General features: G+C 42.3%; 1 protein-coding gene across 2 annotated transcripts in view; it reads right to left on the reverse strand.

Annotated features, from left to right (window-relative positions):
• The window catches only part of NETO2 (neuropilin and tolloid like 2), a 38,082-nt gene that overhangs the window by 2,790 nt on the left and 7,525 nt on the right, over positions 1–27,767 (reverse strand). Inside the window, exons 2-8 of one of the 2 annotated variants that reach the window (XM_033156726.1) lie at positions 15,593–15,649; positions 13,396–13,536; positions 5,227–5,475; positions 4,074–4,097; positions 3,831–3,958; positions 1,588–1,816; positions 263–376 (exon numbers count right to left, since the gene is read on the reverse strand). In XM_033156726.1, coding sequence (XP_033012617.1) covers positions 263–376; positions 1,588–1,816; positions 3,831–3,958; positions 4,074–4,097; positions 5,227–5,475; positions 13,396–13,536; positions 15,593–15,649 — 942 coding nt within the window. Of the gene's footprint in view, positions 1–262; positions 377–1,587; positions 1,817–3,830; positions 3,959–4,052; positions 4,098–5,226; positions 5,476–13,395; positions 13,537–15,592; positions 15,650–27,767 lie in introns of both variants that reach the window. The other variant, XM_033156725.1, reaches the window with a different exon arrangement.

Consider the following 27,767-nt stretch of genomic DNA (forward strand, 5'->3'; position numbering starts at 1 on the left):
CTTGGAAGCAGAACATGTTTTGCTTCCTGTTGAGTGTGTTCCACTTGTAAATTGAGATCCCCGCTGCTATGGGAAAGCATGCCTTGGTTTAAGAACGCTTTAGCTTAAGAACGGACTTGCAGAACAGATTAAGTTCGTAAACCAAGGTACCACTGTAGTATTTTGGTCTCAGAACCTGACCTTGACTCGTTTGAGAGATGGGGGGAATCAGAACACACAAGCCAGGCAGCCCCAATTGCCCCTCATAGCAACACACACTCACCTTTGCAGTGGTTTTCATCCCATGGGTATGCACAGTTTTGAATGCCGTTGCAGACTAAAGAATTATTGATGCACATGTTGCTATGGCAAAAGTATGTGCTGCCTGAGCAGGGGGCTATGAAGGAAGGGGGAAAAAGTTATGAGTTACCCAAACTTAAGAGTGACAGATAGATAGTCACTTCCAGTACTTTTCTTCTAGTAAAAAAGGTGCCAGTACTATCCATGAACTTGTTACAGTAAGTGCCACACTTTTAACCAGTGCAGGAAAAAAAGGTGCTGGTACTGCGCACCCTTGAGTACCCCCCCAAAAAAAACACCCCCCCCCCCAAAAAAAACACTGGTCGCTTCATAATTGGACTTAGAATTTCAGGAAGAAAGAAGTCTTCTGCATGCTACAAAGTGGCACATTCATAATAATCCCACAGCTGTGACTACTAAAGTACAGCATCGATCATACACAAGCACACAGAGTATTTATTCAAAGCAGCATATCAGTGCTATTCTACCCTCTAACCCCGGCTTTGATCTTTGGGTGGCGTTTATTTGGAGGGTTATTTTGTCGTAAATACAAGTGTTCTAGCATTTTTCTCTACTGTGCTTTCCCCAGCCTAGTCAGTTGTTGAAAATGGCCCATGCTTTTAGTTATGAGTCTAAATTATAATACTTTTTGCCTTGTTGTTTATTGAGGCTTAAAGTGTAAAGCTGATTATTAAGGTCAACAACCAATTAGGTATCACATTAATGCAATTTAAAGTTAATTACACTTCTTGCTTTTTCCAGCTGTTCTTAACCACGAGACTTAGTTTAAGGAAGGCAGTGACTCCGAAGTTTCCAGGAGACTGCACTGAAGACTAGATTTAGATCAAAGCGGTCAATGATTTCAGATAGACTTCCAGTTTCAAAATGCCCAATCTATTAAAGAAGAAACCCTGTTTCCTTCTATACTCTAAAAGCCACATTAATTATTCATCCTGCAGTTCTGCCACAAATAAAGGAACAGGACTTTTCCAAACACTGAGGTCAACAGCCCCACTCTAAAGAGAGAACACAACACTGCAGAAGTCTAGCTGTTCTGTAGCAAGGCAAAGCTTGCAAACGACATCTGAATCTCACAATCTCCTTCTCTTGAAAGTTTCCAGCTGATGAATCTTACATGATATTTTATATGGTTTGGAGTCACCCACTAATTTTTAGCAAAAGCAGTGTCTGTAAGCAGTTGTTATCAATTCCACACATTCATGGAGTAAACTGCAAACAGCTCTGAGTTTAAAGTTCTATACAATATTTTGCCATAGTTCCGAAAAGGATGCATTACAGTACACTTACGGTCCACGAATGATGTGAAGAGCATTCTGAACCTGCTCAATCTACTCCCTTCGTCGGCCCACATTCGTACCACCCCGATTCCGGTCTGCAGCATCACATCATTAGCCACCGTGCTGCAAAACTTTGCTTTCAGGTTTTCGATAGAACTGCTTCCATCATACACAGCCACAAAGTTTCTCTTGCATTCATTTGAATGTTCCATCTGGTAGTCTAGAAACCTCAAATATATCTGTTGGTAAGGGGCAGGGGAAAGCTTTTAAAAGAAGTAATAATAATAATAAAAAAACAACTGACAAGCCAAATATGCAAACATTATTTTCGATTTTAAAAGTTTACACATTTCGTTTAGATGAAAGGGGCAGACAGCTTGTAAATATATTTTAGGCATATATAAATATAAACTTGCAATTTCCAGCTATACTCCTTATCCCGCCATTCTCATAATAAACCTGATTTTTTTTAAAATAGTGACTAACAGCCTTTCCATGCTTATATAAACGTGGTACTTTTGCAGACAAACAGAATAAATATATTTTCCTCAGACAATTCATGCCATTAACTCACCTAGTCACATCTGCATTTACATGCATACCTGTCAGTGGTACTGTCTGGTTATTAGATGGATATTTATTTCCAGATGGAATTTTAGCCGTAAAGTGCTAAAACACATGCTCCCAAACCTTAGTAAGATAAGCCCAGTAGCATTTTGAATCCTGACAAACTTAGAGCTTGATACACCATAAATAATCCAATCAAAGCGCTGCGAGTTAGGAAGATAATTCAATTCAATAAGCGCAGAACCTGAAGATATGCATTCCAGCAATATTCAATGAAATTTATAAATAAGCACCAGATATTTCAAATATAGATGAATTGGGAGGGATATAATTTGATTTCTTACTCTTGGAATACAAGCTGCGGTGTCAATAGTTTACAGTGCTTTAAGATTCATAAATCAACGTGAACGGCAAGTATATTGTTTATATTCCCTTATGTGCTACACTTAAATAGTTTTTTTTTAACAAAACAAAACAAAAGCACCAGAGAACGTTTATGGATGTGTCTGTATGCTGTTGTCTTGGTCCTACTTAGTTCTGGATGTCTAAATTGTGGGAAAACTTATGCACAGCATCAAGCCCTTTTCAAATTAATCTGCAAGTTCAACCACTGATTGGGTGGAGATGTTATTGAATGCTAACCAAGAAAATAATTTCCCATCATAGGCATGTGTAGAGAAGATGCATTGCGGTGTCAACTAGAAAAAGATGCCAAAATTTGAATAAGTATATTGAAGCTAGACTGGCTGCAGTCTTCTTTAACCTGACATAATACAACAAGGCATGCAATGTTGTAAACGTGAAGACTATTTTGTCGCACCCTCAAATAGTCAATAATCTGCAATATTAAAATATAGATCTGAATCAGAAAACAAATTAAAACTATAGCAGAACCACCCTGGCCCAACCAGATTCCATGAGATTTTGAGTTATGTAGTTTAGGAGCTACCTAGCAAAGCTTATTAAGTTTGGATAGAAAAGTTCGGTTGCAAAATGTAACAGTGGCATCCATTAAAGCACTGACAAATAGTTTCCAATGTGTTGAGCAGTATAGTATTTTAAATTGATTAAGTTGTCTTGGAAGTATGGCCCAGGGCTAGGCCCAGGGTGTTTTGCTGCCCTAGGCAAAACTGAAAATGCCCCCCGTTGTCATGCATGGTAGCCTGAGAAGTAAAAAGAGGTGGGCAGCAGTGGTTGTGGGTGGATCCACCACCTGAGGTGACTGCCTCATCCCACCTCATGGGTCCGCTGGCCTTGGCCTGGCCCCATAGCAAAAGGATCTTTCTGATAAAAGAATACGATTTCCATGCATTTGGACCAACCTATGTTAAATATATAGAATAGTAACACCAAGGAAGAAAAATTCAGACATTGAAAGTCAGACATTGGAGCCAAGTTGGAAGAAACCATGTTCAAATATCTATATCCATCTTTTGACCCCCCACAACCAATAATAATGGTTGGTTTCTAAACAGAAGAGTGGTGCAGATTGGGTCTGAAAAAGTAACACTTTTTTGTGCACCAGAAGCAGTCTGTGAAACCAACATCTGTCTTCGTTTCTCATTACCACCAACAGGTAATTAATTTAAATGAACGAGACGCAATATGCAAACCATTCCTAATGGCCATTCCCAGCTACTAATGACCTGAGAGCTCATTACACAGTGAATGATTTGGAGGGCCCACCTTGGCATTTGGAGTAGCCTTGATGGTCCATATGCAGTCAATAGCCTGCCCAGGCTTTGTTTTCTCTTCTTGTTCCACCTGACTGGAGCGCACAATCCCATCAGCTCCCGAGAGCTCAAACTGGCAATCTAAAGCGAGGCAGACACAACGCACTGTCAAATCAAAGGTAAGAGAAATATGAAAATCTAATATGCAAAAGAGATTAGTACTGCAATACTAGACCTGGGATGGGATTTAAAATACCTCCTAGGTATGTGAAGTCAGGATCTGTAATGAAGAAGAAAAAACATGTTTAATAAACAGAAATAATAATAATAATAATATAATGATTTCTTAATTATACCACGTCCATCTGTTTTTCTCTTTGACATCTGGTGGGAGGGTGTTCCACAGGGCGGGTGCCACTACCGAGAAGGCCCTCTGTCTGGTTCCCTGTAACTTGGCTTCTCGTAGCGAGGGAACCGCCAAAAGGCCCTCGGCGCTGGACCTCAGTGTCCGGGCAGAATGATGGGGGTGGAGACGCTCTTTCAGGTATACTGGACCGAACCCATTTAGGGCTTTAAAGGTCAGCACCAACACTTTGAATTGTGCTCGGAAACGTCCTGGGAGCCAATGTAGGTCTTCAAGACTAGTGTTATGTGGTCTCGGCGGCCGCTCCCAGTCACCAGTCTAGCTGCCGCATTCTGGATTAGTTGTAGTTTCCAGAATGCCAATAATAATAATATGGTACACTAGGATACTGAACTGAGGGGAGACAGGTTCCTTATCACCCAGTAACATATGTACCTTACATTTCAAGCTCTATAATATGACTCCAAACAGTCATGGCTTCCCCCAAAGCATTCTGGGAGCTGTCATTTGTTAAGGGTGCTGAGAGTTGTTAGGAGGCCCCTATTCCCCTCCCAGACCTACAATTCACAGAGTGGTTTAACCACCAGTCCCTCTTCCCAGGGAACTCTGGGAATTGTAGCTTTGGAAGAGGAATGAACATGCACACAACTCTAACCATATCTGCATGGTGTGTGGATATATATAAAATGCCAATTTCCACATGTGTATGTGGAGTGAGTGAATGAACAAGAGAGAGATACAGTAATGCCAATTTCCCCATTTAAGGATGATTTTAAGTTCCAAGGCCTACAAGGCACCCTGTCATTCACAATCTTGGTTTGAAATCTCTGCTTCTGACATTTGAAACTGGATAGCTGTGTTTACCCTCCTGCAGTCATGAACATTAAAGAGAAAGTTCTGCTCCAGGATTTTTATATGCAGCCTTCAACAATAACCAATTCTGAGCAAAATATATTGGGTTAATATTGATTTACCCAACTAAATTCAACACCAGTTGGGCAGAATCTCTAACAGGCCAAGAAAGAAAAAGCATATTTTTTTTTACCTGGTATAAATGAATATTTTGCTTTAAATCCCTGTCCTTCCAGTTCTTCATCTGAGGTAAACTTTATCCACATAAATCTCCCTGTTGACCTAATTAGAGTAGGGCTTTTTAGACCACAGTAGCGATCAATGAGAGGGGAGAAACCAAAAGGTCCATCTCTAACTTCGAGGTGATCAAATCGACATTCAAATGAAGGCTCTATGTAGTACGGTTCGTCAAAGGTTAGCTCTATTCTTTGCCGTGGGGCAGCTGTGACAGAGTAAAAACAATCTAGATCAATATAACTTTCAGCAACAGTGAATTAAAACAATTTCCACAAAGACGTTAAGTTTTGTATTTCTCAGCATAGGTGTGGAGTTAATTGGTATTGCAGTCCTAGCATGAATATAAATATAGACCTTCACAAATAGAATTTAAGATGCCTACAGAGATGTTAAGTCTGACTGACATCAATGGTTTTAGCTAACTGGGCACAGGATTGCAGCCTAAACATTATCCAGAACATGCACACAAATGACACATGTGTTAGAGACACATTAGCGCCATGAATTGGTTGCCTCTAGATTTGAGGCAATCATTCTGGAATTTTTCCCAAGCTGAAATCCTTAAAAAGAAAAACACACACAGTAACTTTCTTAAAACACCTATTTGCACATTTTAACCAATTTTACATGAATAATTCACAAGGCTGCAAAAAACAAACAATCACCCAAAACAAAACCTCATAAATTCATGCAACAAAGTAACCAAGCCAGCAATCAACAGAAATAAACCTAATACCTAGGATATTACTCTGATTAAAGCACTTGGTTTATATTGCAAGTTCATGCCAGCCGGAAATTCAAGATTTCTTCCAAAATACTGACTCATTCAAGTGTCAGTTTCAATATGAGATTGCAATGTTCAGCAAGGTGGGGGATGTAAACATCTCCGGAAGAAAAAGCTGAATGCAAGAATGCAGTTAGATAGGCTGTACCATTTCATCCAGTACTGGGATGCTATATTCATTACATACAGTAAATACACCATCGGGGAACCCAGGGTGGTACATGCAGAATTTTCCCAGACACTTTCCTATCTAGGGCCAGACCCGATTGACTTCTGCTTGGTGGTCTTTCAAACTACCAACTTGGACTCTTGTATCTAGTATTATTAGCAACTTGCCTTTGGGAAGGTCATCAGCAGATCATTAAAAGATTATAGCCATTCCATGCTTTCTTTCCCACTTCAGAGGTATACTGTCTCTGAACATGGGGGCTCCATTTAGCAAGTCCCCACTGCTGACAAGTGGGAAACCGCAACAAAATGTTACAGTGCATTTCCAGCCCCTAACAAAACTGTTCTTGTTTAGGGTTCCAACTGGCTTAGAAAGGAAAGTGTGTAGTGCTTACTGGAGCTGCTTACAGAAAGTATCCTCCTGATATTTTCTCCTGCTGTACAATATATGCTTCCAGGCTTAAACCTGATCACTTTATTGCTGCATCTCATGGTGTATATGTGTGTTCCTGGTGCAGCACAAAATTGCCTTTTGCTTTTTTCCTCTAATAAAATTTCTTCATATTATAGAGCATGGGAGGGTGAGGTTGTAGAGGGAAGGCAGTTTTTTCTAGCTCTACAATACATGTTTCACTCCCTCCTCCAATGCTGAAGCTATTATGTTCTGAAACACTTCATTTCTGTGTTGTATGAAAGCTCAGAAAAGCGACATCACATATTTACTTTGGGAACATGACATTTAGCTTCAATAGCACGTGCTGTCTATGGAAAATGAAACCAGCCTGCCACTGTTCTTCTTCGGTTTGCCTGATGCAGCTTGGAGAAATCCTAACCAACCTCCCGGTATCTATCTTTGTATCTTCAAAGAAAGGCCCAGTTTGTGCATCACATTAAACCATAGTTAAAAATAAATGAGCAGAGTGTGCTGGGGTATGCTGCTCATTAGTGCCCACTTCACTCCACCCCAGAAGTGGCTTACTGGGTAGGGCACTAGCTTCCTAGCAGGTGGGTTGTTGTTGTTTATCAGAAAGGAAAGCGGAGAGGCAGTGGGGAGGTTCAGTACGGTGCAAATGAACCAGCATGAGCACTGGATTTGCTCTGCTGGTGTGTTTGCACTTCACTGACCCCCTTGCTGCTTCATCTTTTCCCCTGCTGGTAAGCAACAGTAACCCATATGCCAGGAAGCTACACTTGACAAGTCACTTCTGCTTCTCCCCCATTCTCCTTAGCCACACCATGTTGGAAAAAAACCAGAAGCTGGCTTAGGGTTATCTGTGAACCAGTGCTTGTAGGTTGTTTCTCTCCAAACATGAGGGGAAACCAGGGTTTGTTTTTGGCTTACTGTTCAAAACTCACTTTTTACATTCTAACAGAAGCTCTCAAACAAACCACAATGCTGGTTTGCACATACAGTGGTACCTCTGGATGTGAACAGGATCCGTTCTGGAGCCCCATTTGCATCATGAGCAGTCCGTATCATGAAGCGCCACATCTGCGCATGTGCGCGACGCAATTCGGTGCTTCTGCGCATGTGTGTGACATCATTTGACGCTTCTGCGCATGCATGAACCGCTGAACCCAGAAGTAACCCGAGGTACGACTGTATAGCTTTGGAAATAGATACTGTAAAAAGCGAAGTTTGCACTTTTTTTTGTAACAATGTGGAAAGTGGGCTTTGTTTTCAGGTTTTCATTTATTTATTTAAAGGAACAACTCATTGACCAGAAAAACCATTATTTCCACTGCAGGAAATAACATGGAGACGAATTACCAAATTCTATATAATTGTAACATTAATTAATTCATTAGTATGGCAACGTAAGATTTATTTTTTCACAATGTTCATGTACTTTCAGAAAAGTACCAAATTTATACCGTATGTGGAAGAATACATAGTAATCATTTTCAGATAAGGGGGGCATGTGCAACTGATTCAATAAATTCGAGAACGGTATAACACATAGAAAGTCACGTAACAACTGTGTACTTTTTCATATGAGCACCAAAATCACACTACATGGACCAACGCGTCTTGAGTATTATGGGGTATTGTGGTATTACACTTTTAAGCATGCACAGCCCACAGAGCATGGTATAAGACAGTGACATGCTTTTTCATTTAAATGCCAAATGTGAACTAATTCATTGTGATCATTTTGAGATATGGCTCAGTGTGGTGATGCACATGCGCAGCTAATTCAATATTTGAGCATGGTACAACACATAGTGAATGTAAGATTATATGAACACCGTTCTTGAAGTCCCAGTTAAGGAAGTCGTTAAAAACACAAGGATAGGAGGCCAGTTTTGGTGGAAGAGATGTAACACGTCATTGGTACCTTGGACAGTGCTGTGCAGAGCTCAAGCTGGCATTTCCATAAGAACAGGACTCGGGTGTTGTTTCAGCAGCAGTGATCCTCAGATTCAAGGCCCCTCCAGAAATCCTTTATATTATGCATTCGTATTTGTGCTCATGAGCACAATGTGTGGTCATGCTTTCTATATTGTCTGCACCTGCACAAGCTTTGAGGCAGACATGCTGCTTCATTTCCAGTCACTGTATGTCCTGTAACTTCCTACTGAAATTCCATAATTTCATTCATTAAAAAAAACAACCACAAGGATAGCTTTGGACAACCATATAGTTACAATTTTTAGACATTTTGGGCATAATATACATGCACAAAGTAAAATGCCTATTTGTTGCATTTCAGGGTCATAGAATCAAGCAGAAATTTGGGTAATACGTTGTGAAAAAGTGATTTCGGTTTTTCATTTGATAAAAATCAGTGCTGATCCAAGATTATTTCAGATGATCAAACTGAATCATTGGAGCATTTCCCCTCACAAGAGCAGAGAGCAGTGCATAAGTCCAGCCTTTTTTCACTTGTAGCTCTTCTCGCCTCCTTTCATGCAGTCACAAGACAGTTCATAGGAAGTCAGGAAAGTTAAGGGATTATTGGCCAGAAAGGCTCAAATAGTCCAAAATCCACCTGAATCCAGCCTAGTTTAAAGGGGAAGCAAGGGCAGGCCTTGAAAATAGTGCCTCGCCACTGATGCAACCACAATGGTGGACTTCCTTCTTTACATGCTACTCAAAAGAAGCTCACCCTAGTTCATACAAAGAGGGAAAGGCTGAAGCTCAGTGGTAGAGCATCTGCTTTGCAGAAGGTCCCAGGTAGGGCTGGGAGAGACCCCTGCCTGAAACCCTGGAGAGTCGCTGCCAGTCAGTGTAGACAATGCGAAGCTAGATGGACCAATAGTCTGATTTGGTATAAGGCAGCTCCTGATGTTTCCGTTTTGCAAACGTCTTCTTCCTTGTCTTGTCCAGATCAGTCCAGCAGCTTGTTCGGTTATAGATCTGTTTGCATAGTGCATACCATTTGAGAGGTTCATCATAGTTTCTTCTGGGATGTTAAATGGGGCCCGCACACCAGTCTTAGCTGTACACCAGCCATCTCTGACAGAACATTCCATCTGGACCAGGGTGTCATCTTTGCATGCCCAGCAAATGATGATACAATACTGCATCCTGTAAATGCGTGGGATATTGGTATAACATGTGATTTCCCAGGCTCAAGGCAGGTGCGATTTATAAGGAGCAGCCAGGTAAACCATTCCGTGGCTGCTAGAGATGCAATGAGAATCTTGATTTCTTCAGACATGAAAAATCAGGCATGGTCCTCCTTTTACCGTCTGATGAAGGAAGTCCTTCCATTTTCCTGGTTCAGGTAAAACTCCTACAACATTCAGTTGCATTCTTACTTCCTGGTCTTGCTCTGGTTGTACTTTGGCAGAAAAGGGTGCTCTAGAGAGGTCATGTGGCACATGCACACATGTGCAATACAACATGCCCCCATATCTGAAAATGACCACAATGCGTTTAGTCTGCATTTGGGTAAAATTTTTGGTGCTTTTATGAAAGAAAAGGGAATGGTTGTTGTGAAAAGATGAGCTGTGCTGCCACTCTTAATGCCAGAAATACATAGGATGCTGTAACTCAGTCTCTCCACATTATTTCATGCAGTGGAAAGATAAGATTTTCTCTGGTCAAGACAATAATCCTTAAACACACACACACACACACACACACACACACACACACACACACACTTACTTTGCAACAAAAACTTTGTGTAAGCATCATTCCTAATGCCTTTTCTGGATCTGACTCAGTGTAGTAAAGAGGAGTGGGATTGGAACAGAGGAGACAGTAATGACCAGAACACACTGCTCATTTTCATGAAAACCATAGCCATGGTGCATCTGTAACAATGAAACTGTATATATCTTTATCTGCCCCAGCTGCAATAAAACATGTCTCTCCTGTATAGCCACAGCAGGCGCTGTAACCCTCCAATGGTTTGACTTTAGTCCTGATAGTGCATTCCTCTATTGTCTCTTGAGACAGACAGATGCCAACAACAACTGATTCAATGTGACCTGGACCTAATATCCAGATCAATGTCATGGTTGTGTTTTCTGTATGGGATCCATTGCTGTATGGGGGCTGCATTAGAATGAAGAGTATTTTCCTGTATCAGTGTTAGAAGTCGGTAGAGAATAATGTATGTGTGTGTATCTCAAACATGTTGTTGTTTAGTAGTTTAGCCATGTCTGACTCTTCGTGACCCCATGAACCAGAGCACGCCAGGCACTCCTGTCTTCCACTGCCTCCCACAGACTCATGCCAGTCGCTTCGAGAACACTGTCTAACCATCTCGTCCTCTGTCGTCCCCTTCTCCTTGTGTCCTCAATCTTTCCCAACATCAGGGTCTTTTCCAGGGAGTCTTCTCTTCTCATGAGGTGGCCAAAGTATTGGAGCCTCAGCTTCAGGATCTGTCCTTCCAGTGAACATTCAGGGTTGATTTCCTTAAGAATGGATAGGTTTGATCTTCTTGCAGTCCATGGGACTCTCAAGAGTCTCCTCCAGCACCATAATTCAAAAGCATCAATTCTTCGCCGATCAGCCTTCTTTATGGTCCAGCTCTCACTTCCATACATCACTACTGGGAAAACCATAGTTTTAACTATACGGACCTTTGTTGGCAAGGTGATGTCTCTGCTTTTTAAGATGCTGTCTAGGTTTGTCATTGCTTTTCTTCCAAGAAGCAGGCGTCTTTTAATTTCATGACTGCTGTCACCATCTGCAGTGATCATGGATCCCAAGAAAGTAAAATCTCTCACTGCCTCCATTTCTTCCCCTTCTATTTGCCAGGAAGTGATGGGACCAGTGGCCATGACCTTAGTTCTTTTTGATGTTGAGCTTCAGACCATATTTTTCGCTCTCCTCTTTCACCCTTATTAAAAGGTTCTTTAATTCCTCCTCACTTTCTGCCATCAAGGTTGTGTCATCAGCATATCTGAGGTTGTTGATATTTCTTCCGGCAATCTTAATTCCGGTTTGGGATTCATCCAGTCCAGCCTTTCGCATGATGAATTCTGCATATAAATTAAATAAGCAGGGAGACAATATACAGCCTTGTCGTACTCCTTTCCCAATTTTGAACCAATCAGTTGTTCCATATTCAGTTCTAACTGTAGCTTCTTGTCCCACATAGAGATTTCTCAGGAGACAGATGAGGTGATCAGGCACTCCCATTTCTTTAAGAACTTGCCATAGTTTGCTCTGGTCGACACAGTCAAATACTTTTGCATAGTCAATGAAGCAGAAGTAGATGTTTTTCTGGAACTCTCTAGCTTTCTCCATAATCCAGCGCATGTTTGCAATTTGGTCTCTGGTTCCTCTGCCCCTTCGAAATCCAGCTTGCACTTCTGGGAGTTCTCGGTCCACATATTGCTTAAGCCTGCCTTGTAGAATTTTAAGCATAACCTTGCTAGCGTGTGAAATGAGTGCAATTGTGCGGTAGTTGGAGCATTCTTTGGCACTGCCCTTCTTTGGGATTGGGATGTAGACTGATCTTCTCCAATCCTCTGGCCCCTGCCAGAGTAGCAATGATAAAAATAAATAAATGCTGCACTTGCTTAGTTTAATGCTTTGTGGTATTTTCATTTAGAGTCCAAGTGATTTATTTACTCAATAGTTGCCTAGATACCTGGACTGTTGTTTCCCTGGTTTTCTTCCCAATGATATCAATATTTGTTGAAGGATATTTGAAACCTCTGAAACTCTAATCCCTACCTCCAGAATACTCACTATAATCTCCTTGGGGTATTAGAGAGAATAATTAACCCATCCTTCCATGAATTATTCTAGTCCTGTTTAGAAGTTTAACTCTCACCCTCCCTATCATAGCCTGGCTAGAACAGGTAGTATTGATATTTCAAGGGAACCCTTCATTGGCACCAATGGAAGCTCCCCCTGAAATGCAAATGCTGCACTCAGAGAAGCATTTTCTACTGGATGGTAGCAGAGAAAGAGAGAACGGCAAAGTTCTGCAGTTGCTATTTATTTGTTTGTTTGTTTGTTTGTTTGTTTATTAAAACAAAATTGTATACTGCTTGTATGCAGTTAACAAAAATATAAAACAAAACATTAAAATTATTAATAAAGAGTTATTTAAAAACATCCACAAGATAATTAAAATCAACAATAGGTAAAAATAGGGTTGCCATATCTTGTAGAGCAAAAAAGAGGACAGCCTGAGCCACCACCAGCCCAAGCTGGGGAGAGAGGCACATGAGGCCATGGTGGCAGCTACATGCCTCTTTCCCAGTTTGGGCTGCCACTGGCTATGGTGTGCTGTCAGACTTCTGCCAATGCTTTCTGAATTTTGTTCTATTTAGATGTCACTAAGTTGTGAGTCCCATGGACTGAAAGAAGATCATACATACTCATTCTTAAGGAAATCAGCCCTGAGTGTTCACTGGAAGGACAGATCCTGAAGCTGAAGCTCCAGTACTTTGGCCACCTCATGAGAAGAGAAGACTCTCTGGAAAAGACCCTGATGTTGGGAAAGATTGAGGGCACAAGGAGAAGGGGACGACAGAGGACGAGATGGTTGGACAGTCTTCTCGAAGCGACCAACATGAGTTTGACCAAATTGCGGGAGGCAGTGGAAGAAGGAGTGCCTGCCGTGCTCTGGTCCATGGGGTCACGAAGAGTCGGACACGACTGAATGACTAAACATCAACAAGTTGTGCTTAAGATGTTTTAAACATGCATACTTTCATCAGTGGCATACAAAAAGATGTAAACAACAATGTCAATACCTTCTAAAATATAGACACACTCCTGGTTGGGTGGGTAGAAATTAGGGAAGTTTGGTGAAGCGAAGTGGCCTCCGTTGCTTGTCCGTACCCAGTCGCTACACTGGGTAGTTGCTAAGCGGTTACCTCCAATATTCTGCCCACCTTTTATGAAGAAAACACAAGAAAACAATCCATAGTAATTCCAGGATACCTCCACAAACAACAATCCCCCTCAGAAAGGCAAGCTCTGGGTACTGGTACGAAGTCTGTGACATTTAGAGAAGTGTAAAATCTCATTCGTAACCAAGTTCCAAAACCACCCATTAGTCTGAGACGTGAGGGATAAGGTCAGTTTAAATCGGAATGAGCAAAGATCGAATTCCTCAAGGATCTCAAAACCACACTAAATGTGAGCATATCTCTAAAGGGAAAGTGCTTGTTTCTTTAAAATGTTTGCTCTTCAAGGCTAGACCGATCCCACAGAAAGGGCACCGAGATTGCCAGAGCAAAGACTCCGCTCCATGCTGATGCTCAGAGGAAATACTGTTGCTCAGAGGTGGAAAGGCAGCATGCTGGAAAAAAATGGGCAGTGTTGTAGAATCATAGAGTTGGAAGAGACCACAAGGGCCATCCAGTCCAACCCCCTGCCAAGCAGGAAATACCATCAAAGCATTCCTGACAGATGGCTGTCATGCCTCTGCTTAAAGACCTCCAAAGAAGGAGACTCCACCACACTCCTTGGTAGCAAATTCCACTGCTAAGGAATCCCCATAACTGAGATTCCTCAAAGATTTCTTGTAAGGAATCCCCATAACTGAAATTCCTCAAAGATTTCTAGAATTTCAAAAAATGTATATGTTCCGCGTTATAATGCTCACACCTTTAGAAAAAAAAAATTAACCCCATCCAAAAATTAAGAATTCAGCTAGTTGTTTCTTTTCTCTGCAGGAAGGGACTGCAATCTGCTCTTCCTCCCCAAAGACAGAAGCTTTGAAGGCAAAGGTACATATATTGCATATAAACATCATGCAAAAAGGCTTAAATGTCAACTTATTTCCAAGAAAGCAAGCCAAGTGCTAATTACTCAGCAGTGACTTTCCCCCCATAAATGCTTCTTACTCGGGGAGCAATTAACACAAACAGCATTGCCTTGTGAAAAAAAGTTAATTAGCATAGGCCTTTACAATATGCATGTGAACGTGTGTTGAATTGAGAGTTCTTGTTCTTCAATCTCTGTGGCCGTGCTTGACACAAAACCACCCCAGATATGCTCTGTGGCCACGAGCTCCATACTCCTCTCTCATTGTGCACCAGCTTCAGTGCAAAGATCCTGGTTCACATTAAGCCAGAGTTCCCTGTTACATCCGAATTGGGTCCCTCCAGCTTAATGTCGGTTACCGTATTTTTCGCTCCATAGAACGCACCGGACCATAGGGCGCACCTCATTTTTAGAGGAGGAAACAAGGGGAAAAAGCCCTTGTGTGTGTGTGTAAAAGCCCTTGTGTGTGTGTGTGTGTTTGAGGATCAGCTAAAAGTTTTGCAGCTTTTTTTGCAAAGGGAAAAGCCCTGGCTTTTTTGAGGATCAGCTAAAAGTTTTGCAGCTGTTTTTGCAAAGGCAAAAGGCTTTTTTTAGGATCAGCTAAAAGTTTTGCAGCTTTTTTGCAAAGGGGGAAAAGCAAAGCTCCTTTTGCAAAGGGGGAAAAGCAAAGAGGAAAAGCCCCATTTTTATGAGGTTTAACTCACATTTCTGAAAAATCTTAAGGAAAGGGAGCCATTTCTACAGTTTCCAGACAGTAATCTAATCAGCCAGTCACATGTCCTGGGGAAACAAACAACCTCCCTCTGCAACACATTCAACAAAGGAGGGCAGGGCTGAAAGGGAGCCGGGACTCTTATCTCTCTCCCGATCTCTTGCTGATCAGCTGCTGAGCGGGGTCCTTTCAACACTCCCTTTTCCTTTGTAAAATAAAAAGCATGATCCTCTTTTGGCCCCTGGGCAATTCAGCTCCAGGGACCACCATTCGCTCCATAAGACGCACAGGCATTTCCCCTTACTTTCCAGGAGGAAAAAAGTGCGTCTTATGGAGCAAAAAATACGGTAACTAACAAGGATAATAAACTAGGAACAACATTTAAAATTGCATTTTTTTTAAAAAAAAAAAATCAAACTTTTTATGTACCGACATGTAATTACAGCAAGCGTTCTCCAGAGAAGTACCTTGAGTCTTTTGGGCCACAGCAATTCCTTCCACGACAAGTATAGTTATCAAGAACACTGGTGAGAAAAACAGAACAGGGAAAAAAACATAGATCTATAAATATAGCAGGAGGCGCTGTATCTTAGCTTCACACCCAACCTGTGAGGCAAGTTTGGGTATCTCAGGGTAACTGGATCAATATATTTATTTAGAAGGGAACACAAAGTAAAATCCCTCAGCTACTTCATCACCGAAACAACTCCCCCGCCCCACTACAACCTTAATTTTCACTAAGTGTTGGGTTTTTCTGAAACAATAAAGGGACCTGTACTGTAAAATTCCTCTGGCTATTATGCCAATACTTCAGTTAAGACCACTTTTTGAGATTACCGGTAATTCAGTGTGTGTGTTTTAAATAGCAAATCACATTGAATAACAAATTCTGTACAGAAATGGCCCTGTATAATCAGCATCGATAACAGAAAAGGATTAAAGACATTCATTATTGATGGCTGTGCCATCCAAGAGATTATTGATGGCTGTGCCATCCAATTGATGACTGTACCATCCAAGAGAAATCTTGCTGAGACAGTGGTGGCTGGTACCCATTGATTGGGACTGGTAGGGCAGAAGACAGGGAAAACCCACAATGGGCAGAGCCACAGCCAACGACAAGCAGAGCCAACCAACTCGTTTTGTCCTCCTCCTCCCTGCTTCCAGAGCTCAAAAAAGATACATGCAATGGCTGGACAGATCAATGACTGGAAAAACCTGCTAATAAAAGTTTGGCAGATAGCCAAATGGGCCCAACTATGTATTATTTTTTAGTCCACGGGTAATCTCTTGAGCTTCTAATCGCTCAGTATTCATATTTAGTGAATTAGGAACAGCAGGAAATATTTGGGAAGAGTTAGTTTTTCATTAAGTGTGAAAAACTCTGGTAAGAGCTCTTCTGTTATATAATGTAAGTTATTACTTTACAGTGCAGCCCTATGTGTGCCTACACAGAAGGTAAGTGCATATAGGCACAAGTAAACCATAGTCTCAGGTAAATGCATATAGGACTGCAGCCTGCTTTTTATTTTAGTACCGGTAATTACCTTTCCCCCACTGCCAATTTCTATGAAAATAACTTTGTTACCCAACGATATCTGAGCAAGGGTGCTTATGTTCTACTTCCCAATTTCCTTGATAAGCTTTCCTTCTGTTATTACTCTCTCTTCATAAGGTGATATTTTCTAAGTCGCTGTGTGCAGAAAAACTTAATTCAGATCCCAATGAGCCTGGAATAATATTGCCCGGGGAAAAGTTCTGGGTTAGCACCAAACCTCTTGAGGTCTTCATTTTGAAGAAGTAGTACACTGAAGCACTACGTGTTTCTCCTACTCCACCCCAGGCATTGCCCCTCTGTCGTTTCAGACACATGATCAGAAACAGAATCTCTGTTTTACTCATCATATGATCTGCCACTTTCTGTGAGGTCAACAACATATTATCTCTGTAAGAGTGCAAATAGTATGATATTGAACAAAATGTATATTCTTCTCTGACAGCTTGATTTCCCTCTCTCCAAATATCAATATTCTTGTTCCTGAGGCTATTTTGTTAATAATTGAGGTGCTTCATCAGTGCCACACTTGACTTCCCCTAATATATGTACCAGCAGCCTTGTGGGACATCTTCAGGTGAAGAAAATGCTAAGGAGTAAACCCTACACAAATCCAGAGTGGAGTCCCTGAGGCGTTTGGGTGGTGCCTTGTACACCTCCTTCCAGCATCTCCTGCAGCCAAGCTGGTGCCAAATGTATTGCCTTGCTTTCCTTTGGACACATCCGCAAGGCTAAGAGAGGGGTCTTGTAGTCTGGGCAGCCCAGGACCTCCATACACACTGCCCAGGCTTCACACTTCAGTGCTGCTAATGCAGTGGCTAGATTTCACCCGGAGGCACTCTATTGTCTCTCAAGGCAGATGGATGCTAACTCCATTTATATCTTTCCCCAATGATTAAAAATCTTTTATCTTTTGAAGGGTTGCTTAAGTGGATTTTTTTTTTTAAAAAAAATCTCCACTCAGTTCCCTTTTCATAAACAACTCTCAATCAAGTTGAAAAGCATCCATTGCCAAAGAGAACCCCTCAATCAGCCCAGAATTACCATGCCAATCACACCATTTTATTGACACCTTGGTTGAGATTAAATATGCACCTAACCTACCTTGTTCATTGTTAACTGGTCATTAGTTGGGGGGAAGGGAGTATTTCAGTGACAGAGCACATGTCCTGCATCAAAAGGTCCTAGGTTCAATCCTTAGCATCTCTAAGTAGGACTGGGAAAGACCCATGATTTCAGTACAAAGCACCATCCTATGTTTCTCCCCAAAATTGGGAACTACAACTCTTCCAGCCTCCAACTGGGGCAAGGGATCTCCGAGGTGGGCTGGTGTGGAGATGGTAACAGCTGGTGCTACTCTAGAAAGCTTTCCCACATACTCTCCTCAGTCTCACACTATGGGAAATTCAGTTCATACCCATCCAGCCCATGTAATCCAGGCAGAAAAGTAAACAAAGCTCAAATTTTGTAAGGCATGCAGATAGGCACTGGATAGGCTTAGATTTGGATGGAGGGGAGGTTATAGCCTCCACATGCCCCTCCACTGTAAAGGGTATCCTGTTAAAAGGATCAAATGGGCATCCCTTGGGTGGGCACCCCTATGTGATGTAAGTCATAGGGCGCCCCTCCTGGTTGGGCTTACCTTCAGCCCCACTTTCAGCAGTCAGGCTAGAGTGGATTAGTGCTGGCTTCACCCAATGCCTATTGTCAAACCTTCACATCTGTAACCAATAAAGTTGTGACCGTAATTTATCCCATAAATCAATATGCTGTGTTTTGCCTGTTTATTTCACCATGGGCACAGGGTGGTCTCTGGGCCTCGTCATGCAATGACTTTTTGACAAAACCAGTGTTCTGTCCACTACTAAGAAACATGCTGTGAGGCTGTTGATTGTGTATTTGAGTGCTTCTGCTGAGACTGATTACTAGGATACTCTTAAGTAACCAGCAGCTTTTGGGTTAAGGACTCCTGAAAACTGCAGCAGCATTTGCACTGAACCATCACTATCCAGAAGGCAGGTCCAGAGAAGCGATCCATCACTGATTTAGTACATGCATTAAAGTAGTATTAACTAGCATTATTCAATTAAGCAAATTTATATATATATTTAAATGGATGTGGATTTGCATAATTATTCTTCTTCAGGGGCAGAATTCCTCTTCCTCAGCGTATGTTTTTTTCACTGGCTTGTCTCCATGTTCCTGCAACCATTCTGGGTTGGGACTGTGCCTTTTCAGTTTTAAGATTCAGCACAGGGCTCGCACCTGGTAGATGTAAAGTAGCAGTAAAACATTAGGCATCCCACCCTGGAGCACTTGAATAAGGCATCTTCAATGTTTGTTTTCGGGGATTATGGAGAGCCTTGGACTGTTTCATGATTGCATGATTATAATCTTCCTTGAGAGTGAAATGGAAATGCATGTGAATATCATACTACTTCTCAGCAAGAAACCCTACATAGACCTGGGGACTGAGGGTAAGGCTTATCACATTGCCTGCAAAGCAGCAGGTATGCCAGCATAGCTGCAGGTCTAACCCAGGACTGCAGTGGTACAGAGTGAGCTGAGCCATCAAAGGATAGAAACTTAAATCTCAGCCAGCGCAGTTTCCTTAGGGAACTGGCAACAGTTCTTCAGCACTGCTTGTAAATCTTAATTCCCCCCCAATATTTTTTTGAGAACAATAAATAAAACTTTTTGTACAGTAGAATTACTGTATAAACAGTTGTCTGCTGTGATTTGCATTATGCTTAGACTTGAGCTTCCTTCTACCTGGGTAGTAACTACTGAGCAAGGGATTTTATAGGACCCATGACTGAAAACACCAGGTGCAGCAGCATTGCTGAAATTAAGCAGGTGCTGCCTTTATTATTTCGCTGGATATGAAAACTCTGGGAACCCAATGTCAGAAGGCATATATATATATATATTTAAAACACAGTTTATTGCAATAAGAAACAGAGACTGTCATGGGAATCTGAGTTTTGTCTTTTTCTTTTTAAAAAGCATATTGGATAAGTGTAGTGCATATATGCGAGATACATGCGTTTCTTAAAAATTAAAACACAGAGCAATTGATACTACGAGCGCATGACTTCCTTGCAGCAGATATCTCACTGTGTTATGAATTTGTTTCCCAGGTTATCACCAGTCTTGCTTTTCTTACAGCTTTTTGATGACCCACATTTTCTTTTTCTGAGCTTCCCTTCACACTCATGACTCCAAAGCTAAGATGGTTTGTGGTCCTCTAGCCCTAAACAGGGTTATGGAGGCAGTGAGAGATTTCACTTTCTTGGGTTCCATGATCACTGTAGATGGTGACAGCAGTCACGAAATTAGAAGACGCCTGCTTCTTGGGAGAAAAGCAATGACAAACCTAGACAGCATCTTAAAAAGCAAAGACATCACCTTGCCGACAAAGGTCCGTATAGTTAAAGCTATGGTTTTCCCAGTAGTAATGTACGGAAGTGAGAGCTGGACCATAAAGAAGGCTGATCGCCGAAGAATTGATGCTTTTGAATTATGGTGCTGGAGGAGACTCTTGAGAGTCCCATGGACTGCAAGAAGATCAAACCTATCCATTCTCAAAGAAATCAGCCCTGAGTGCTCACTAGAAGGACAGATCCTGAAGTTGAGGCTCCAGTACTTTGGCCACCTCATGAGAAGAGAAGATTCCCTGGAAAAGACCCTGATGTTGGGAAAGATGGAGGGCACAAGGAGAAGGGGACGACAGAGGATGAGATGGTTGGACAGTGTTCTTGAAGCTACTAACATGAGTTTGGCCAAACTGCGAGAGGCAGTGAAGGATAGGCGTGCCTGGCGTGCTCTGGTCCATGGGGTCACGAAGAGTCGGACACGACTGAACGACTGAACAACAACAACAACAGCCCTAAACAGTAGCCATCAGGTAAGCCTGTTGTAACAAATTCATTCTCAAGGCCTCTAATATATGTACAATGTAGTCCAATATGTACAATTTGAATGGCAGGATTATTTCGGTGCAATGTTTTCTTTTCTTTCTTCTAGCACAGCAATTCCCAACTGGGAAATCATCAAAGCCTTGCAGGTAAAGTGTCGGGCTGAGCAAGAAGTGCTGCCTCTACCATGTACATTGGCAATTCTTTGTCCATGCCAGAGGAATGGTGCAAGTTTTGGCTGTCCGACATGGTTGCATGTCATGAGCAGGTGCTCACAGAAACTTCCTTGATGCAGGAATTTTTTGAGGTGCACCTCTAATTTCTACAGGGAGTCTTTAAAACCACTGATACAGCCAGCAAGGACTACTATAGTCCAGATCTTGTTGAACTACAAGTCCCATCATCCCTGGCCATTGGCCATGCTGGCTGGGACGGGAGTTGAGTCTGACAGCATTTGGAGAGCCACAGGTTCCTCATACCTGTACTACAGCAATACTTTTAGTCTGACAAATGCTAGAAGACTGAAAAGATATACTGCAACGTATGTGGAAGACATCACACTCTGCAGATCACTTTCCTGCTAAGAACTGAAGTACAAATTGCATGTCTTTTATGGCCATGTTATACAATGGTCCCGGTGTACTTAGCTCCAGAAAGTATGTTCTGCAATCCTACACTCCCATAAAAACCAACACTTTGTATTTTGTACTCTGTGACACCAAGAACATGTGCTTTTTGAACTTTTCCTGCAATATTTCCAAACCCTGGTCTTCACATGCAATGCATGATAGATTTCAGGCTGTAGGTAGAATGTGGGAGAGATCACATTTTTGAATACTGACCAGTAATTTATTTATTTTTTCAAAACAACAACCACCGCCATGTAAGTTGAAACCTGGTACAGTAGGAAACGGGATGGGCTTGAACCTTTCTGCCTGGTGCAGTAGTTTTTTGTGTTTAAAACTCATAAAGTTTTGTACACGAGAACACAACTGCAGTTTGAAGTGGTCCAGTCCACTCTACCACTTCCATTTTGCTACCTGTATAAACCAGGCTTGAGTTTCAATTACATATATAAGCATATCTGGGTCAGATTAGGAGCTGGGGGAAATACCATCAGTCTCCTTAACAAAAAGTCTTGGGGCTGATGAGTATGTTTTCGACTGCTATGATAGATACAGATCCATACTTTAGAATAATTCTTCCATCTTCAACCCCTTCCCAAAAAGGGAACTTGAACTATGTAACTGCCTCTTCGTACAGACAACCATTTCCTTACTGCAGCCAATGCTCACAAAGTCTGTCAAACAATGCTAATGTTTCTTAAAAGACATTGCTCCCTCCCTCTGGTTTAAGCATCAGACCATGTTCAGTTCTGCTCTAGCCCTTAAAATTCCCATATGTGCCGGAAGTTCCATTAGTGTTAATCTATAGCAAAGTATGACTTCCCAACAGACGGTCTCCCATCTGCAACAGATGGTTAACTGCTTTCCTTCACTACTGACCTACTCTGGACATTGAACAAGCTCCATAAAGGAGAAAGTCGTATTTTCCATTATGGGTTTCCAGGGCATTGCTGAACAGCCAACTATTTACCACCAAGAAAAGAAAGGGCCAAATTTCAACCTGCCTCTTGGTTTCTAGATGTTGTTGTTAACGGGTTCAGCTGTTTACTGAAGAACTCTGGAACCCTGATAAGGCCAAGTGGGGCAGCCCTTCAATGAAGTGGGTAGAAGGTTGGCTACTGCCCTCTCAGTGTGTCTTACCACTGCCAACTTGCGATACTGGGCTATGGAGACCTAGTAGAACATAGATTGTTCTGATGGAAGTGTGGATGACATAATTTATGTATGGTGGCTTGTATTCAATATCAGATATCCTCAGAGAAGATCCATTGTAATTAGTTGACCTAAGTTAATCATGCTAACTAACTTCAATAGGTCTACTCTGTGCTTATAAGAGAGCCAGAGTGGGTAGTAGCAGCTAGAGTGTTGGACTAGGACCAGGAAGACCAGGAAGACACTTGGTCATGAAACTCACAGGGTAACCTTGGGACAGTCTGTCTGTCTGTCTGTCTCTCTAACTAACCTACCTCACAGGGTTGTTGTGAGGATAAATTGGGGCGGGAGGAGGAACTGCCCTTGAGCTCCTTGGATGAAAGGTTTTATATAAGTGCAATGACGGTAATAACGATTATAATAATGAGAACCCGCCCTTCACCCAAGGGTGGGCTACATAAAAGTATTGCAGAAAACAAATGAACAGCAGAACACCAAAACAGTAGAGGATTCACTAAAACTTCATCTTGCCCTACCCATCTCCAAATACCCAGAGGGGAAGGCGCATCTTCTTCTGCCAACAAAAGCTGTACAACATCAGTGTAGGCCACACCTCACAAGAGAGAGCATTCCAAATAGTGATGGCATTGCCTGAATTGTCCCACAGAGCTTTGCCAATGGCTCCAATTTCTCTTGACAGCATGCTACTACCAAGGATAAACACACATCTCTTTTACCCCAGCCTGGAGGGATAGAAGCCTACAGGGGTGGACCTTTCTACCAATCTGGCAATGAAACAATGCAGAGTTTCTGGGAGGCTTTATGTAATGCTGTGGGCATTGAGGAAAAATATGGTGCTTAGTTATCTGTGATTAAAGATGGAATAGCACTGAGAAGTCTCTCTCTCTCTCTCTCTCTCTCTCTCTGTGTGTGTGTGTGTGTGTGTGTGTGTGTGTGTTAATGCTAGGTTTTGTATTTTCTGCAAAGCTCTGACGATAAGGATCCATGTGAAGGAGAGAGTATTCTGTTCCATTATGCTCTAACAACTGCACAGGAGGCCTCTTCAATTAAGCGGGTAGGTCAGTGTGTTCTTTAGGGTTCTGAATTACTGCTAACAGACATGCCCATCGGATTCTGTAAAACTGCACTTTTGGTTTCAAACCATACCCTATGAATTCAGATGCTCTCTGTCTCTCTGCCTTGTGAAACTGTATCCTTCAAAGCTGCACTGCACACACAAAGAGTGGGTGGTGTACATGTGTCAGTTGCATGGATACTGCAAACAGATCTGAGACTGTTTAAATACCATTCTGTGTTTGGCTTGCACACTCCTGAAAGAACTGGAGCTTTGTTATGTGTAGCTGAATAAAGAGAACTAGATTCTGATGCAAGGAGAAAGGAGAGCTTTCTGACTGGGATGGCTAGTAAAGAACGGGCAATAAGCTCCCCTAACACAACACACTGCTACTTCACAGAAGAAGGATGGGATGGTCCACCTAACCAGGACAAAATTATGCCCTTGTTCACACACATAATGCTAAGCCAAACCAAGGTATAGTGTGCATGAGCAAACATGTAGTCTTCTGGAGAGGAGACTGTGGCTGCTTTGCTCCCCCTCCCCCCAATCATTTTGCTGCTATGTTGGCTTACCATGCCATCTGAACCTAGGCTCATGGTTGAGCTCTCCAGACAAACCACAAGCTGCAAACCATAGCACAAACTCAGGTTTCTGTTCATGGTCTGTCTGTGAGAGCTGAACCATGAGCTCAGGTTTGGACAACATGCTAAACCAAACCATGGTTTAGCTCAGTACAGCACAGTGGCAAAACAGCTAGAGACAGGGGTGCCAACTTGAATAAAATATTTTTTGGGGTGGGTAAGCCCCGTCCCACTTCACTGATCACAAGATGCAGTGCACACACACCATGGCTAGAGAGGAGCAAAGCGGCCACAATTTTGTCTCCAGGAGCCTGCATGTTTGTTCATTCATTCACACTATGCCATGGTTTGGCATAATGTTACATGCGAATTGGGCTACTGTATTGGCAGTATAGCTCTTCAAGTACAATATACACTGCTTTTACATCTAGCATACGTAGGTGAGTTGTAGTTTTACACAATTTGGGGGGGGGGAGAAATAAAATCCTGGAAGACAAGACAATACCCACAGAATCCCATACAAGAAATATGCAGGTTTCTTAACAATAATGCACATTTAACATTCCAGACATCCGATCACTTCCAATTGACAGTGATAAGTCTATTTACTACTGCTGCCCCTTTATTGCACACTTATTTTAAGGGAAGGAAAAAGAAAATCAATGAACATCAATGCTTGTTTCTGTGGTACGAGCCTTTTTGGCATTCTGAATTAAGAGGGAAAACAAAGGACACCACAGGCTACATTTTTCAGTGCCACTATCCAGCAAATTCACTTCTTTCACTGCTGCAGCTACAGAAACAAACCTCCTGGAGGATTTATAAAATCTGATTGGTTTTCACTAAAGCTCATGTTGATTCTATAAATAGTTGGAGCGTTGTGTGTGTGTGTATATGTGTGTGTGTGTAGAAGAGAAGCCTACCGCTACAGCATGGCTAAGTAGCAGATAAGCAGCCAATTACAGCAGATAAAGAGGCAAGACATTTGGGTTCCCCCCCCCCAAAGCAGACCCCATCCCATTCGCTTTTGTTCAAACCCCCTTTATATTTCTCTCGGTATCTCCCTTTTTGTACCCTTTCACTACTGGAAGCTCTTTTTCTTTTATTCTCCCTCCCTCTCTCTCTCTCTCTCTGCCATGCTTCTGGAGATTATGAAAACATCCCCGCTCAGTCCCTCTGACTTTGGGCAATAATATAAAAACAGAAGGCAGTGCTGCAGACACAAGCTTCAAGGAAATAATTTTCTATTATGATTCCTCTCTGCAGTGCTAGAGAAACAATTTTTTTTTAAAAAAAAAAATTTGATGACCTAGCAGCCAGGTCTTAACAGAATGGTTAGTGCAGGCGCTGTGATCTAAACCACTGAGCCTCTTGGGCTTGCCAATCAGAAGGTCGGCAGTTCGAATGCCCACGACGGGCTGAGCTTCTGTTGCTCTGTCCCAGCTCCTGCCAACCTAGCAGCCACATGGCCAAAGGCCGGCTCCCTTGGCCTGAAAGCGAGATGAGCACCGCAACCCCACAGTCGCCTTTGACTGGACTTAACCGTCCAGGGGCCTTTACCTTTTACCTTTTTTTTTTTTTTACAGTGCATCAGATCAGGGAAGAGTCTGGTATCTTAAAATGTGACACAAAGCAAAGATAAGCAGGCATTGGGGGGGTGCAATCCTGTTCTTCAGTTTTGTCTGTTACACTAAATAAGTGCAGGGGGTACGGGCAAAGAAAGTGGACCATAGGAAGGACTTTTGTCAGTTTTTCAATAGTCACAAGATGCAAACAGACTCCCCCCCCCCAAAAAAAAACTTGCTAGTTTGCTGTGAAAAGGCACAAGGGTTTAGCTTAAATGTTTTTCAGGTGAAACTGAACTTGGCTGAGATATTAAGTTTCTCTCTCACACACACAGTGCTTCATTTGGACATCAGGGTTCCCTACAAGCCATAAAACGGAAGCTAAACGATGAAAATTCACAACAGTATACATGATGCAATTATCACCTGCTTTATAAATCACATTAACCTTTCTTTTGGGGGGGGCTGTAGTTACAAGGACTGTTAAGTGGAACTGATAGCAATCTATTAAGTGGTTATTGCCCCTGCCTCGATGGTATCATATCAGTGCTCATGAACACCCTCGCAAGGTTCAGGTTGGGAGTAGTGAAATTAGGACAGCTGTAAGCACCCCTGACATACTCCCTTCCTTTGCAGGTCCCATTCCTTGATGCAGTTTTTTATATATCTGTAACATGGATTGGCAAACTAAGGCCCGGGGGCCGGATCCGGCCCAATTGCCTTCTAAATCCAGCCCGTGGATGGTCTTGGAATCAGTGTGTTTTTACATGAGTAGAATGTATCCTTTTATTTAAAATGCATCTCTGGGTTATTTGTGGGGCATAGGAATTTGTTCAGTCCCCCCCCCCCAAAAAAAATATAGTCCGGCCCCCCACAAGGTCTGAGGGACAGTGGACTGGCCCCCTGCTGAAAACGTTTGCTGACCCCTGATCTATAGCTATCCATGAATACACACACACACACATACGTGCACATATACACACAGTGTATAAATGTAATTTCACAGCAACATAGAATTGTAGAGTTTGAAGGGAAACTTCTCTGCACTTCCATTTAATCCTCACAACAACTGTGTGAGGCAAGTTAGGCTGAAAGGCAGCCATTGGCCCAAGGTCACTCAGTAGGATTCATGGCTGCATGGAGATTTGAACCCCGGTCTCCCAGGTCCTAGTTTGACACTCTAACCACTACACCACACTGGCTGTCATATTGGTTATGCTAGGCTTCCCCAACCTGGTGCCTTTCAGCTCTTCTGGGATGCAACTCTCATCAGCCCCAGAATCATAGGGCCATGCTGCCTGGGGTGGAAGGACGTCCAGTGTTCTTAAAGCAACCTCTGGCAACCCAGTGCCCTCAATTTGTTTTGAACTACAACTTGCAGTCAGCCCCAGCCAGTAGCTGTGCTTCAGGGCACCAGTATAGGGAAGGATGAGCTATGCAGTTACAGTTGCTACAGTAGCGAGCAGCTATTGCCACTACAAACTTCTGCCTGAGAGAGAAAGGAAGAGAAGCAAGTGTTTTGCAATAACACAAGGAGGATTCATTGGGGATAGCAATTCAACAGTGGTTAGCAATCAGTCCTTGAAGAATGTGTTTCTCTTCTCTGTCAAGCCCAATGCAAAGCCTGTTTAATCTCAAACAGTTAGAAGGCATCTCTCTTTAAAATTTGGCAATGTTGGCACAGGGGCTAAGAATTTAGCTTTAACATTCTTATTATTTAAAAAGTGATGGCAGTAGTAGATTCATAATCGGCATCAAACTAGCATTTCTGGCCAATGATTTTGAGTCATTCTTCCTTACATTTAAGAGAATTTTGATAATACCACCAATAGACTTTCGCAACCATTCCTAATGCTATATACCACCCCTCTTCCCAGTTACTTGGATCACAGGTTTACAAGCCATCTAGCAGAAAAGGGAAGGGAAATCTCCAGCAGAAAACCTCAGTTGCAGTCAGGCAAGTAAAAGATACACAAATAGCATCCTATTACAGTGATGAGGTCTGCCTTGAGTATTTTAAAAGGGGGTGCAGTATGGACAACAATATTTCACTATGTTATCCCCAAAGTACTGATGCCTCAACTTCACCAACCCTATACACAACTGGGGAAAAGGCACAGCACATCTGCTGTACAACTCTATATTCCCTTTCCCCAACAGAACAGTTG

Source organism: Lacerta agilis, chromosome 8, assembly GCF_009819535.1.
Source record: "Lacerta agilis isolate rLacAgi1 chromosome 8, rLacAgi1.pri, whole genome shotgun sequence".
Lineage (NCBI taxonomy): Eukaryota > Metazoa > Chordata > Lepidosauria > Squamata > Lacertidae > Lacerta > Lacerta agilis.